The 15,123-nt window shown below is 38.1% G+C and overlaps 1 protein-coding gene across 3 annotated transcripts in view; it reads right to left on the bottom strand.

Annotated features, from left to right (window-relative positions):
- Positions 1-980: 980 nt before the first annotated feature.
- Positions 981-15,123, bottom strand: part of TTC29 (tetratricopeptide repeat domain 29) — a 199,059-nt gene continuing 184,916 nt past the window's right edge. For all 3 annotated transcript variants that reach the window (XM_075199007.1, XM_075199026.1, XM_075199016.1), the window contains one exon: positions 981-2,186. In XM_075199007.1, the coding sequence (XP_075055108.1) occupies positions 2,065-2,186 (122 nt within the window). In that variant the 3' untranslated portion in view covers positions 981-2,064. The remainder of the gene's footprint in view (positions 2,187-15,123) is intronic.

Below are 15,123 nucleotides of genomic sequence, written 5' to 3'. Positions count from 1 at the left end.
AGAGGTATCTTATTTCAGTCTTCTGGACAAAACCATGTTACAATGCAAGGGGTGCAAATTAGTTTTCTGTTTTGCACATATGTTAATACTGACTGTTTTTTCATGTAGCACACAAATATGAACTTTAAATTTCAGTGTACAAATAAGCTATCAAGTATTTGTGTGCTACATGAAAAACAGTCAGTATTTAACTTATGTGCAAAACAGAAAACTAGTTTGCACCCCTTGCATTGTAACATGGTTTTGTCCAGGAGACTGAAATTAGATACCTCTTCATTTAAGATCCTTAATGAATGAGGCCCCTTGTTACTGATGTATGTACACAGGGTACACAAACATGTCTCACCATCAAAGTTCTTCCAGGCAGATTCAATAAAGCAGATTAGTGTTCTGTCCAGCTCTACTGAATTGGACTAGGCAGATTGAGTCAGTTGCAGCAGCAGAATTCAGATAAAAGATGCTCCTGGCTTCAGGCAACTATAGTCACCTCAGCCAAATTCAGATACTTGGGAGGAAACAGTATATAGACCATTCTCTATTATGAAGTGAGAAGGAGAATGTCTGCTCATCGGGCCAAAGTATAGAAGCCAAATTAAAAGCAATCTTGATCATGGTGTTGTATATATAATTCTGTTTAAGTAAAATGACAACATGTGAACAAATAGCACCATCTATTTCTATTTCATACATTAGCAAATTTAGTATTTTAGTATGAACTGTACTGTATGCTACAAGGTTAAGCCAATGACAAGACATAAAGATGTACTACAGGAATCTTTTGGATATAGTACTTTCCATTTGTTTGACGAACACAACACTCAGCGTATGCCTGAGAAAATAAGAATAAGGAAGTTACCTTACAATATTATATGCAATAACATGTTATAGTCATTAGGATGCATGTACTGGTATTACAATATTACACGTGCATGTTGTTTGGGATTCATATGTGATTAGTGCACTTGACTGTGACAAAAAACTATTTTTTACCTTTTCAGTTTGTTTATTTTAAATTCGAATATACATTTTCCATTAAGTATTTGAGCACATAATAATAATATCTCTACATTTTAAGGTTTTGCTTCTCTATTGTGAACTTCGGAGCAATCACTAGCATTGAACTATAAGTCACTTTACAGAAAGAACCAATGACTGTATGATAGCATAAAAATTAAAAATTAAAAATACATTCTGGGAGAAAAGTGATAATAATTTAGTAGAATGTTGTCAAAATATATTATTAACTGACAAAATATTGTATGTTTACAGTTTGTTGCCAAACATTAAATTTATTGGGGCATTTTCAATTAGCTTTCGGATTCGCGGTAACGCGCCGGAACAGCCGCAAAACGTAATACACGTTACCGCAATAACGTGGATTTTCGTTCGCAGCCCATAGAGTTGCGAACGAAAATCCGCGTTAATGCGGTATCGTAATACCTGCAAGAATGCGCACTTTTTGCGGTAACGCGCGTTACCGCGAATCCGAAAGCTAATTGAATATGCCCCATTGTGTCTGGAAATTGTATTGATAAACTATAGAAATAGTGCTAGTGTGTCTGATTTAATGTTTTTTTTAACCACTTTATTCTCTAACACATGGAGAAAAAAATATGTCAATCTGTATCAAAACATGGCAGAATTTAAGATGTGTTTTGACGTTTGACCACTTTGAAAATATTATGTTATGTGAAGCAAAATGCTTCTGGTTTTACATTAATTCCTGGCTTCATATTTACCCTACAATTAGACATTTAAAAGTCCGAGTGGAGTCCTTAGCCATGTAAAGTGAGTTGCGACACACTAACTTCTCAGACCAGTTTTTACTTTCACATTATTAAAATCGAATCTATTTTATTATAATCAAATGCATGAAGTTATATAACTGTTTTATATCTTTGAAGGATATGTAAGCATAAATTACAAGCATTCGGTTTGGGCACTGAATTCGGTTTGGGTACAAACAGGAATTTGGCACTTAGATCAAAGTAATCAAACAATATTAATTGAACAGGAATTGTAACTATAGAGAACAAATTGAAATGATTTATTGAACCATGCGCTTTATGAGGGTGTTACAATCTCTTCTTCAGAAACCACCTGCACAGCAGTTCCAGGGCCTTTGAAAATGGTTTCAGCATCTTCACAATCTTTAGGCAAATCAGCTTCAACTAGAACCAAGCTGGCTGCAAGGAGACAAATAAGTCATTATTAGTATGGTTACATATTTCAAATATGGCTATTTGATCTTCAATTTCTGACAAAAATGTACTTACAGATCAATTAAAGACTGTACTGGATATGAACACATGGGATCTCTCTCTCTCTATAATATATGTCCTTTTCCTTTACTGGCAAAATTAAAAAATCTGTTATGGAAGGCAGCGCTTATCTCTAGCAGCACTGGAAGGTACTGAATATTCAGACTTGTTTACCAACATTGCAATTAAGTGGAACATTTGCATTGCACTACAGCACCTTGTCAGAAGTTAGCTTTGATCTGTCTGTTGTGCATGTTATGAAACAAAACAAGTGTCTGGTTGGTTGCCATAGTTTAGTGCAAATCTTGCAATAACTAAATACTTTGTAAATTTGCCCATTTGTGATTGGTTTGCAGTGCTCAGTATTAATTGAAATGGCCGGTAATATCACTGAAAGTTTTAAGAGAAAAAATGGACATGTTTTTCTATCTTTCTACGTTAGCAACCTTTTCGGCATCTTTTAAGATAAGAGAGTCTCTTTTCCTGTATTTCATGCAGGTAGAAAATATACTTACCCACACTTTACTACTTAACAAAGCAGCCATGAAAAGTCAGGGAGGCACTAAATCATGTCTGAAAAGGCGGTGTGACCGTGTCATGTTAGGGTTGTGTCTAGCTCTTCTAAGCAGCCCAACAACCTTCCTCTTCATGGAGACACCTCCCCGTTGCTATCAACACCCATTTACCACTGCTGTGCCTTGTAGAGCGGTGGTGAATGGGGCATATCTTATCATCATCATCACCATTTATTTATATAGCGCCACTAATTCCGCAGCGCTGTACAGAGAACTCATTCACATCAGTCACTGCCCCATGGGGGCTTACAATCTAAATTCACTAACATACACAGATACACACACACAGACAGACACACACAGATATTATGGTCAATTTGATAGCAGCCAATTAACCTACCAGTATGTTTTTTTTTTATTCTTATGCTTTATGATAAATTACATTTTTAATTTGAGAGTTAAGTTCTCCGTTAATTTTTAAAAAATAATAAATGAATGCCAGAATTGATAGAAAGGCCTGGATTTGTGGAAAGGGCAGATAGCCCAAACCTCTGGCCACATAACTAAAGGAGAGTCAGTCTGGGACATGATGTTTTAAGCACTGCAAAACAGTATTGTAATAAACATTTTGATAATTTTACAGAATCTTCTTTTGATAATTTTACAGAATCTTCTATAAAATGAATTTGCTAACTGTTGAAAAATAAGGTATTTAAAATATTTTATATTATTTATTTATTATGAACATATTTCTATGCAAAGTGAATGTTCTTGAGCGGTACAGCAGCATACATAATATTACTTTTAGACCACACTCTAACTAAGAAGTACACAAAGTGGGAATTCAGATTGCAAAGCATTAGTGTAGTCTGCAGAGGATTCCTTCATAAGCCTTTGTCTCGGTGAATTATATGTTGCTGTACAAAGCTTACGCTATTGCTTTTGAATAGCAATCACAATGGCTGATTATGTTCCATATAAAACTAGATCCTGCAGGCTACTATTCCATTAGCTATGCAAGTTAACCATTGTCAGACGTTGAACACAGGATCTACTCTAGCAATTCAAAAGTGATTTCTACAATACAAAGCTGCAAACAAATAATATTGAATATACATTGACTTTAAAAATTAAGTTCATTGATAATACATTTAACAAGGGTGTCTACCTTCATATTACAAATAATAACAGTGCTTAACCTGCCCAAATACTGACTTTTCTAAATGCAATCAAAACCTTATTCTATCTCTCGCTTTCCCATAAGCTATCTGGTGTTGTAAATGTTTTCTATGGTTGCCAGGGGAAATCATCTATAAGGAGCCATAGAGTTTGAAATAACCCTCCCCACAGCATCAAACTGTGGAGTGATCAAGATTGACAGGGGGGTAACTTTTTTTGCTGAGATTTGAAACTCAATGATATTGGTGATATGATGTAGCAATAGGTAATGTTTTCTACCCACTATCTCATTGATGGAGTCAGTTTACCATCTCAGCCATAGGAAAGACTTGTGTGCCCAGATATGGGTTATAGTGAGAAGAGAACCCTGTAAGTGGTAAACGATGGACGGATGCGCTTCCAGTGACATAACTACACATTAGGGCATAATTTACTGTCCGAATCCTTTGCGGAGTGCTACCGTAAAAACTGTCACCGTTATGCAGACCACACATGATGCTGTACATTAGCCTCTATTAGGCAACTGGCCAGCTATCACTGCAGGTGTGGCTCAAAATGACTATGATGTTCACGTTATTCTAACTATAACGGTCGGTTTCCCAGCACCCTACATGACCAGAAGGTACATTTTATAAAAGTTACTCACAGCCTATGTTCTCTAATTGAACTGATGAAGAAGAGTGTGTTTTGTTCATCAGATGTTTCTCTGTGTATAGGAAACCTTTCTTGGCCAGCCCTCCCGCTTTATTACAGAAGGAGGCTGTACAGCAGTACAGTGCCTTCTATGATCGGGCATTTCCCACTAAGAACCCAGGCTTCAAGGAACCTTGTGGAGGTTGCTCCATCGTGGATGTGGCTAAACAATTTCTGTTCGTTCTGCCATTTAGTCTAACTGTAGGGCAGGGCTGCCCAGGTAGATGTGAGGGTAACCAAAATGCCTGTAATCCTCTTCTTCTATGATGCTCAGGTGTGTGGATAATTCCTTTCCAGAGGGGCTCACATAGTGCTTAATATGTTTTCCACTAATTCGGAGCTCAACTGAACAGAGTCAATACAGACTGGTACTGCCAGGCGCCGTCCCCGCTGTTTCTCCACGTTGCGGGGACGGTCACCTGACAGAACAGGCCAGGGGCGTCCTGTTGCTAGACAACAGGCACGCAGTGTCCCCGGCCGTCCTGGCTGTGTCAGATGCATGCACGCTGCCTCGTCCTGATGCTCTTGCTCTGCGTTTCTGCCCGCCCATCCTCTTCTCCTACCAGCCTGCTGCAGCCTCTGTTTAGTATCAGGTCTCCCTGATCTCCCTGATACTTATTGTTCTTCAGCTTTCCTTATTCCTGTGCATATTTGGATCTGATCCGGCATCCATTGACTTCCCTCCTGGTTCGTGTTTTCTACTTTTGTATTGATCCCGGCTTGCTGACTATTCTCTGGATTGCTCATGACCCTTGACCTCGGCCTGTTTGACTTCTCTTTGGATTTCTCTGTGGTACCGCCTATCTCCGCTGGTTTGATCCGGACCGTTCTGACCCTTCCTTCATCACACTGGTAGCTGTCTAGGTGTACTGCGACCTGCGTACCTCTTGCAGCAAAGCACACAACTCCTTGCGGGGGTCCCTGGTGAACACCATGGGTATGATAGATTCCGCAACTCCTAGTTCAGTGGTGTTAATACCGGTTGGTGTCTTCAGTGTTCAGCGGCTCTTCCGGCCTGACAGTTACCCATATGTCTGGGTCCAAATGTTGGTGGTAATGAATAGAGACCATATAATCTTTGAACCCAAATTATATGTACCCTAAAAAAACAACATATTTATTCAAAAAGGGGGATTCCTACAAATTAATTATTGCTTTAACTAACAATTTTTTCCTAAAGTCTACTGACCAAGAACAAAAATAATAATAATAATATGCTTCACTTTAATTTAATAGTCTCCAAAACACCAAACTTAATACTTGTGTTACTAAGCAATCATGCTGCAGAAGAGATGGCACTGCACTCTGGAAGCTTTGCTGCTTGTTACGTTGCAGTAGCCCAGGCCTGTCCAACCTGTGGCCCTCCAGGTGTTGTGAAACTACAAGTCCCGGGATGCCCTTCCAGCTATCAGTTGGTTGTCTACCGGCAAAGCGTGCTGGGGCTTGTAGTTTCACAACACCTGGAGGGCCACAGGTTGGACAGGCCTGCAGTAGCCCAAGTCCTAAAACAGAATCCACACCCAAAGTTTAACAATAGACTTAATATTAGATAAACCTTCTATGTATACCATAATCCCTACTAATCTCTACCTATCTGAGTATTCACAGAGCTCTCATCTTGTCTACCCAAAATCTTATAATCTAGGAAACTATCAAATAGTATTATATGTACCAGTGACAATTTAAATAAAAACAATTTGTCTCTCTTAAGCAAACTTGATATAGTCTGAAATTGGGAATGGTAGGTGTCTAATGTGGTATTTGATTTAATGACTTAAAGCGGACCTGCTTCTGCTTCTTTATATTGTGTTTCAAAACCTGAAGATGTACATAAAAATAATAGATAACCAGCTATCATCTATCTATCATGTCATCATCACCATCAAGCATCACTAGGAAGTTGATTTACTGAGCTCTCACTTCTGACAACTATATATGTAATTAAATGTGAACATACTGGAGTTTTTATAAATTGGAGATTTGTGGAAATATCTAGGAATGGCGATTTAACTGTTATAACAAAGTATTAAGAGATTACAATTGAACTGTCAAGGTTTAATGATGAATTCTTGACTCCAGCTATTAAAATTTCCTGCATGTAGGATATTTTAGACTACAAGTGTTAATTGTAGCTATAACCTAATGACACCCATTATTTGCCAGTATACATGTACCTGTGAACTAGAACCAAGTTTCTCAAAGTTAGCAATTGCTGCATCATGACCTGCATGCACATCATCCAACCTCTAACATCAAACTTTTAAATTCAGTGATCATACCATTGTAGGGTCATTTGTAGCTGGAGAGGTGAGCATTATCTGTAGCTCTATAGTGATGTTATGAAAACAGTACTTACACTATACCTTTCTTACAATATTGCATCACTATCACTGTACCCTACTGTCAATTATACCCTGTTGGTCCAATAATGTGGCCAGGAACCATTCGGTTCAGTTCCTGCTCTCACGCCCACCCATCCGCTATAAACATCTTTTAAATCAGTTGTCTGATTAAGGAAGATGCACCTAAGCACTTCAGAATTTTAAGAGGAAACTTGAGTGATGCCACCAGGGCCTTCCTTTGTATTTGCATGGGGGAGCTGAATCAGTTATCCTATGCAAGGCATTACTAATAGTTCCATGTTGACATAATAACACTATTTAACTTAATAACAGATCCAGTTTGCGTTAAATCTATTAGTAATGAAAAAAAAAATTTAGATATTGGTAATTCCTAAAGGTCTCGATTACTTACTAAAAAGAGTGAAAGATGAAAATAAAAATAAAAGCATAGAGTTGTTTCTCAGTCATAATGGATGTGGCTTAATTTGTTTGGGGGAGTAGCGTATACAGAGCAGGTGTGTTTAGTGTACAATACAGATCATGTCACTGTATCATATACAGTCAAGTACCTGGTTGGCAGTGTACATTATGGCACTGCAGAGGGTGCAAATGCAAATGTTTTGTTTGGATGCAGGGTAAATACTGCATGTTCTTGCATGCTGCACAAACATACTGGTGAGCTTTATTTTTACTCTGCAATTTAGAGTTTGGAAAAGCTGCACCCCCTCACAACTCTAAATCAGGATGTGCATTTTTCACCCCCTTCCACCTATTTTCACCCCTTTCCACCAAGCTAAAAATACAGAAATACTGAAGGTACACCTCTACCATTTGTATATTAAAAGTGGAAATCTGATAATCTATGGAATGCTGAAACAAACTATGCCTTCAAAGGCTGTGGTCATTGCCATATTTTTGTCTACAGTTAGGGACCACACACTTATGACCAATAGAGATAGTGGAGGTTTCTTTCCTCAGTGAGTAGAAGGAATAAACTGTTGGACAACTTTTGTAGACAGATAAATCCAAACCCAGTTTGGTGCATTGACTTTTTGTGGCTTAAATGAACTTACAAATAAAGGTGTACATCTAAGTGATAAACCATAAAAAAACAATACAAATTAACATTGCATGAACAAAGATTTTACTGTCAACATTTAATGCTATAAACCTTATTATTTTCAAGTAAAGGAATATCAGACAAAGTCTATGGGCTTAATTTAGAGTTGCATGCAATTTTGCAGCCAGTGCGTAGATGTAAACCTACAGCTGCAAAATTGCTATTTTCCTTGCATATTTAAATACAAAATACAGTGTATGAAAGCATGCACATAAAGCTGTGCTCGAAAACATATAGATGCATCTGCAGTAAAGATACACAAGTCAACATCATCAACTTGATGATGATGATGATGACAGCCATATCTCTATTCCCCAAATAAGTATTTTCCTCCTATTAGGCAGTATTGCGTTACTATCTGTTTCAGTGTGCCCTTTCTGCCATGGCATCCTGGTACCATGTTCATTGTCCACCTGTCTCATTGGTAACCAGCTCAGGGTATAGTACTAGTGCTGATCACTCATATGCAGGAAGTGAGGCAACAAAAAACAAAATGCTTAATGGGTTTTATTTCTAACACAGTAGAAATGCATGTTGGTGCTGTCACCAACATCATCAGCACATATCTTTAAAGCAGGCCTTCGGGACTTGAAGGCATATCTGGAGGTGCAGCCAAATCTATGTGTGCATGGTCATACTGAGCATGTTCACCAGAGAGCAGGAAGTTACTGGAAGGTAATGAACGATGAGGCTTATTTTATAGGTCATCGGAAAAGCCACACTCATCTTTCCTCTAATTAGCTAGTATGGTTCAGGAACAACAATGTTAGGTGCTACATACTTTTTCTAAATATCATTAGCACTTATAATATGTTTGTGAAATACTCATACATCAACTTGGGATTTTCACTATGATGTTAACAGTGCTTATTTTTTTTTTATGTAATTATTTTTTATTGAGTTTTTCAAAGGCGGTATTGACAATGAAATACAAACAAATAGAAAATAATAACCAAACCACCAAGTATAAGGTAGCTTTGCAGTGACATAAAAAGTCAAAACTAATTACAATCTGTTATAAGAAAAGAAGAAAGGAGAGGAACTGAAAAAGAAAAGGAACAGATGGGGAAGGAGAACAGGGACAGAGACGGGCTGGGGAGATGAGGATCGGGGAAAGTGGAGATGTATGGCATCCTGAGAGACTGAGGAAAGAAAGACGGGGAAATGAGAATTAACTCGGATTGCTGCTGGTAGGAGGGGCGAGAACAGGGAGGCATATTTTTCGGAGACCTGAAAGTCAAGCCAAAGACACCACATAGCGAACAGTCAGAAAATTTGTCTGTTGGTGATAAAACTAATTCATCCATTGATCTATAGAAGTCTAAACATTGAAACCAATCTCGAATGGACAGGGGAGGGGTGGTGATTTCCAGTGAATTGGTAACATTGCTTTTGCCGCAGGAATGAGGTATTTTAAGATGGATTTTTTAAAGTAAGAGATTGGAGTGGTGGTCTTATTAAGGAGAAGTAACTCTGGATTGTCAGGAACATCATTCCCCAAAATTTCAGCAGAGCTCTATAACCTGAGTCCAAAAAGGACGGAGAACTGTACAGTCCCACCAAACATGTAAGAGAGTGCCTGGTGCGTTGTGACATCACCAACAGGAATCAGATACTCCTCGATAAAATTTAGCTGGTTGGGTTGGACACCTATACCATCTCTAAAGAACTTTACAATGGGTCTCAACAATAGAGAGGCTAACGGAGCATACATGGGTGGTCTCAAAGATAGCTGGCCAGTCTGCCTTTGAGCCCCCCCTTCCCCCAAACCAAGTCACGCTCCCAGGCCGTGGTGAATTTAGGCAAGGAGTCAAACAGGTTTTCTACTAGGAGTTTATAGATATTGGATAATAGATGTGGAGAGCAATTCGAGGCTGGGCACATTGATTCAAAGACAGTAGGATCTTTTCCAGTGTCTGTACGGGGAAGCCCCACTGATAGAAAGTGCTTAATTTGGAGATATCTCCAGACCCCGGAGTGTGGTAGTTCCCATTTAGTTTGGATGTCGCCAAAGGAGGACACCCAATGAACTGGTCAGCTGGCCGACACGTGTGATCCCCGCCCGCACCCATGTCTTAAATGAACTAACTTGTAGGCCTGGAAGGAATAGTGGATTATCAAATAAGGAGGACAGAGGTGAGATGGAAGAAGAGATATATGGGAGTGTCCGGAGTTAAGACCACCTTGAAATAGTGGGACCAATAGTGGGATATCAGACTGTAGGTAATTTGCTCAGCCAAGGAGTGTATTGGGGCTGAGATGGGAGGAAAGATCCCTCAATAGTAGTCCACTGCTTCTTACAGTTGGGATATGTCCATTCAAGGATTCTCCCTAGCATGACAGCATTATAGTAGGAAGGAAAGTGCGGAAGCTGGAGTCCCCCCATATGTCTACTTCTATAAAGGACATCATGTTTAAAACGGGGCCTTTTCCCCCCCACACGAAGTCTCTCAACAGTCTCTGTAGATCATTGAACCATTTGTCAGGAATGTAAATGGGTAACGTTTGTAGAAGGTAGAGAACGCGAGGGAGGATATTCATCTTAACTATGTTAATTAGTCCCAACCAAGAAAAAGCCTTGCCCCGCCATTCTCTCAGATCAGTCCGCAACCTAGCTCTAAGGGGACCAAAACTAAGGTCGAAAAGTTGCAATAAAGCTTTAGAAATGAACACACCCAAATATTTAATATGGGCAGGGTGCCATTGGAATGAAAATGCCTGCTGGAGTCACCCAACCACGGTGAGAGGCAATGATAAATGAACTGGATGTTTGTAGCCATCACATGCATATGATACATTGTCAGGATATAGAATGTATGAGATGGTTTGATTTTGGCTCTTCTATGGTAAAACTCACCTTACTATTTTTTTGAGCATATGTGTCTACATACATATGTGCTGATAATTAGCGTCAAGTATCGTCAAATATGTACTGCATGTGTATTCACTTATGATTGGTTAATTGAAATGATAGCACTTATAAGGCTCACACGAGCCTCCAATGAACCTGAATACTCCCTCTGATGAAGTTACGTTCAGTAATGAAACGTGCAGGACTGACTATCTAGCTGTCCTCCTTTTATTCATTTGCCTATTTTTGCATTCATTATTTTATACTATTTATGCCAATAGTGCCGGTTTTCATCTCCATGGATCATCTAAGAGCCGTTACTATCCATTCATCCATTTGGATTTACATGGATAGTGTCTCGATCTGATCCACATACTTCCCCCCCTCTCCTCCATTCAATTGGAGCTCATTTCAACCACTGATTTCGAGCGTATGTCGGGTCGGTTACACACACACAGTTGTGAACCGCGGACAACGCCAGTGTGTCTTCTTCAGCTCACCGCTCGCAGACATACAAAGTTTCACCTGCTAAGACCAAGAAAGTGCAGACACCACCTTCACAAATCGGGTGGCGTAACCCGTAGGATTATATGGTTATCACCAGCACTGGACATCTAGCGAGACTCAGGAGAAGAGTCTTCAGCGGAGTTACATTTGAAGCTGGTATGTGGAGCGATGTATGACAGTTCTATACTATATCACGGCTGAAGTCAGTGAGTACTCAAACTTTTATTGCCCACGTTTGGGTCATTATTTACTATCTTGGGGAACAAGTGGGACTATTGCTTATGGTTCCGGACATTTAACATTTAAGAAGTCTGAGCTCCGACTTTACACCATCTACGCTCTATAAGCTGTATACAGATATCAAGACACTACCATTCGTCTACATGTGACTGACCATCATGGTTTAACTGATAACCACGGCATTTATTGGCTATTTTTGTGTGGGAATTACTCCGAAGGCTTTTTTTCATATGCATATCGTTTTCACATCACTTTGGCTACATCGAGACAGCTGTCATTATCATCTACTTAGTAGCGCTGTTGTGTATTAATTAATCATTGTTATGTTATGATATATTCTATATTATTTTCTATATATTTTCTCTATTGTGCCTACTAGATCACAGTGCACTGTGATCTAGCTCATGTGGAGTTTTGTCCTTTTTTATGTCAGTATTAGCACAAATAGGTTATTTGTATATTTTTAGCAATAAGGTATGACATTAAACTTTTACATTTGATGATCCGTGACCTAGATTTTTTTATATTGTCCAGGCAGATAGGTTCTAGCGCTGCATACATAGTTGGATTTACTGTTTGTTTGTGGGTGGGTGCAGCCACCTGTTTTTTTTCAGCAGCTTGCCCATCTGTCCCATATCACCATTTATTTTTTATTGTGATTCTATATAGATTTTAGCATCACATTGCATCTGATTACTTTATCAGCTTAGTACATTTATTGGCGCCATATCAAGGGTTTTTTCACTGTATAATGATAAATTAAGGGCTACCGGTTTCGAGTAGTTGATTTTGAAATTTAATAAGGACCCGAAATGTTAAACGGTGCATATTTTTTAATTGGCTACTATTTTGTTTGTATTGCTATTTGCAAAAATGTTAATCATTATATTAGTAAATTACATGTTTAGCGTCTTAAGTTATTTTACCAAAATTCTCAGACACAGAAAAGACACCTAGCACATAGATTGATCTTTAAATTGCCCTATTAACTTGTCTTAAAATCTAATATACCTAATAACACACAAATCTTACACTATCGTATAAGAGGCTTCTGGGAAAATCAGCAGATTTTGCTATTTTATGTACCCACTTTGCGTAGATGAAGCCATTTTTATAGACAAGAGTATAGATTTATGGGCAAAAATGGCGGCACCTGCAGTGGTGCAAATTTATTTAAACAAGTCATTACATGCGTATTTAGGGAGGCAAATATATAAATATTTCATTCCCCACCAAAGGACTTGAATTCCCCAGATCTTCAGAAATGCCAGAAACTCATCCATTACCTACACTTTTAATGGAACACACTTTGTACCAGGTAGCTGCATACTTGGGGAAATATTTTGCACTTTGTATGTAATAGAAACATTCAAACACACAAAAGTGTCATATGTAAAAAAGACAGTCCTGATGTCGCCTCAGTCTAGTTATTAATCTAAGCCATATAAGACCAGTAATCCAATCAGTTTTGTATATTTTTTTTAATTGTAATCAATGAGGGTGATCCTAAAAATGAAAGTAGACTTTAATGTAAGTAAGGTTTAATGTATTAACCGCAAGCCTGCAAATAGAGGAGCAATGCTCTTAGCGGACAATAATGCAGAGTTGTGCATAGCAGCAGTGCAGGTACACATTTCATGACGTTCATGAATGACCCTTGCTGGCAGCATTTAAGAATAACCTTTAACTTGCATAAGTCTAGATAGCTTCAATAATAAATTTATGGGAAAGTGCGTATGCAACCTATTAGTATACTTGGCAGAGAGTTAGACACTATTGTGCAAACATAATAGCTGTGCAGGCGCATTTTATGTGGTTTATCAATGACCCTTGCTGTAAAATATAACACAACTATTAACTAAGATCGGTCAGTAATAAAAATGTAAAATAAACAAGAGAAGTACCAAAAACCATGGTAGTCATGTAGATAAATGTTACTTTTGCTTACAGGTAATGTCTTACCTTTAATGGTTCCAGATTGCTTAAAAATAAAAAAGTAAAAACAGTGTTATTGTTGTGTTTATAGCTCACGTAGATCTTTCTAAAAGCCAATAATTTGGAGCGGTAAAATTGATATTATGAGTGTTTGTGTATTGTGGTATTGCAAAGCTAATGGCTTTTATCATGCAACTGTTTGATTCCATTGATTTTTGTATCAGAGGATCCATATTCCTCTCTTGCCATTTGTCGCTGTAAGACCACTTGAACATCCTATTATTTGCAATTATGATGCAAATCCCACAAATAAATATAATTGCCAAAAACAGGTAGAGAGAAAATCAATACAGATCTACCTAGATTTGTTGCAGTAGAATGAAGGCTTTGGAAAGATGTTTAGATGCAATACATAAACTAAGCCCTTATTTATATAACAAGTGCTAACCAGGCTCAGTATAAATCTCAAACGGCAAGATGGTTTGTTGAAATACAATAGGATCTTCATAATAGCAATTCTATATACAGAATGTCCCTAAATGGCTCATTGATCAGGGACTGAAGCGGTTTCACTGAAACAGCACAAATGAAATCTGACAGTGATTTGAACTGAGAAAACATCACCAAACAACCAAATAAACAGACTGCCCTTGGTTTTCCAGGTACACTTGTCTTATTTTTCTGTAGTCAGACATTCTTTTCATAAATACTATTTCAAATCACAGATTAGTAGTCAGAACAAGCATATCTTAATTCTGCACTGCCACATTTTCAACATAGAGCAACATGGTGATGAAGTCTATTGTAACAAACTTTGGAAAGCTGTAAGCACATGTAGGTGTGAAATATCAGCTGTTTTGCTTTCAAACCCCAAGCCCTGCTAAACATAGAGGAAAATTCCTGATGGTGAAAGTGAAACCACACCGATGGCACATCACAAAAGCCTACTATGAACACTTGCCAAAAAGACAATTTAAATGAATGAACATCCTAATTTCCTGAACTGGCGATCATAAGTTCAAAATACTTTTAGGTTAGGAATACATGGGTGATTTTCACATCCCATTGCCTGTAAGCTACCATGAATCAAAATGACATACGATCAGTCTGATAACAATTGGACAGCCATTATTAAAACATACCCTTAAAATTGGGAAACCAAACAATTTCATTTAGACTTATGTCTATTAAAAGTTTATATGAGATGATCCTCATTTTAGGTACCCTTGTCTTTCACTAATTGCATAAATTCTGTTATCCACTGCATTCACTGACAACATTATTAAATCGAATGATGTCATATAATGAGAAGCCTATTTGTCGTCTTTGTGCAAGATAGGTTTAAGACGATTGTCAAGATTATACCCTAATCCAGATAAGTAGAAAATAATATATTAATGAGATCATGATCTATCATATGAGTTTTTTTTGCAGCAAATCCATGTGTGTAAGTAAAAAAAGGGTTACTGTATGTTTCAGA

This window comes from Mixophyes fleayi, chromosome 1 (genome assembly GCF_038048845.1).
Source record: "Mixophyes fleayi isolate aMixFle1 chromosome 1, aMixFle1.hap1, whole genome shotgun sequence".
Taxonomy (NCBI): domain Eukaryota; kingdom Metazoa; phylum Chordata; class Amphibia; order Anura; family Limnodynastidae; genus Mixophyes; species Mixophyes fleayi.
The sequence above is the reverse complement of the archived record's forward strand: the minus strand, read 5'-3'. Positions and strand labels throughout refer to the sequence as shown.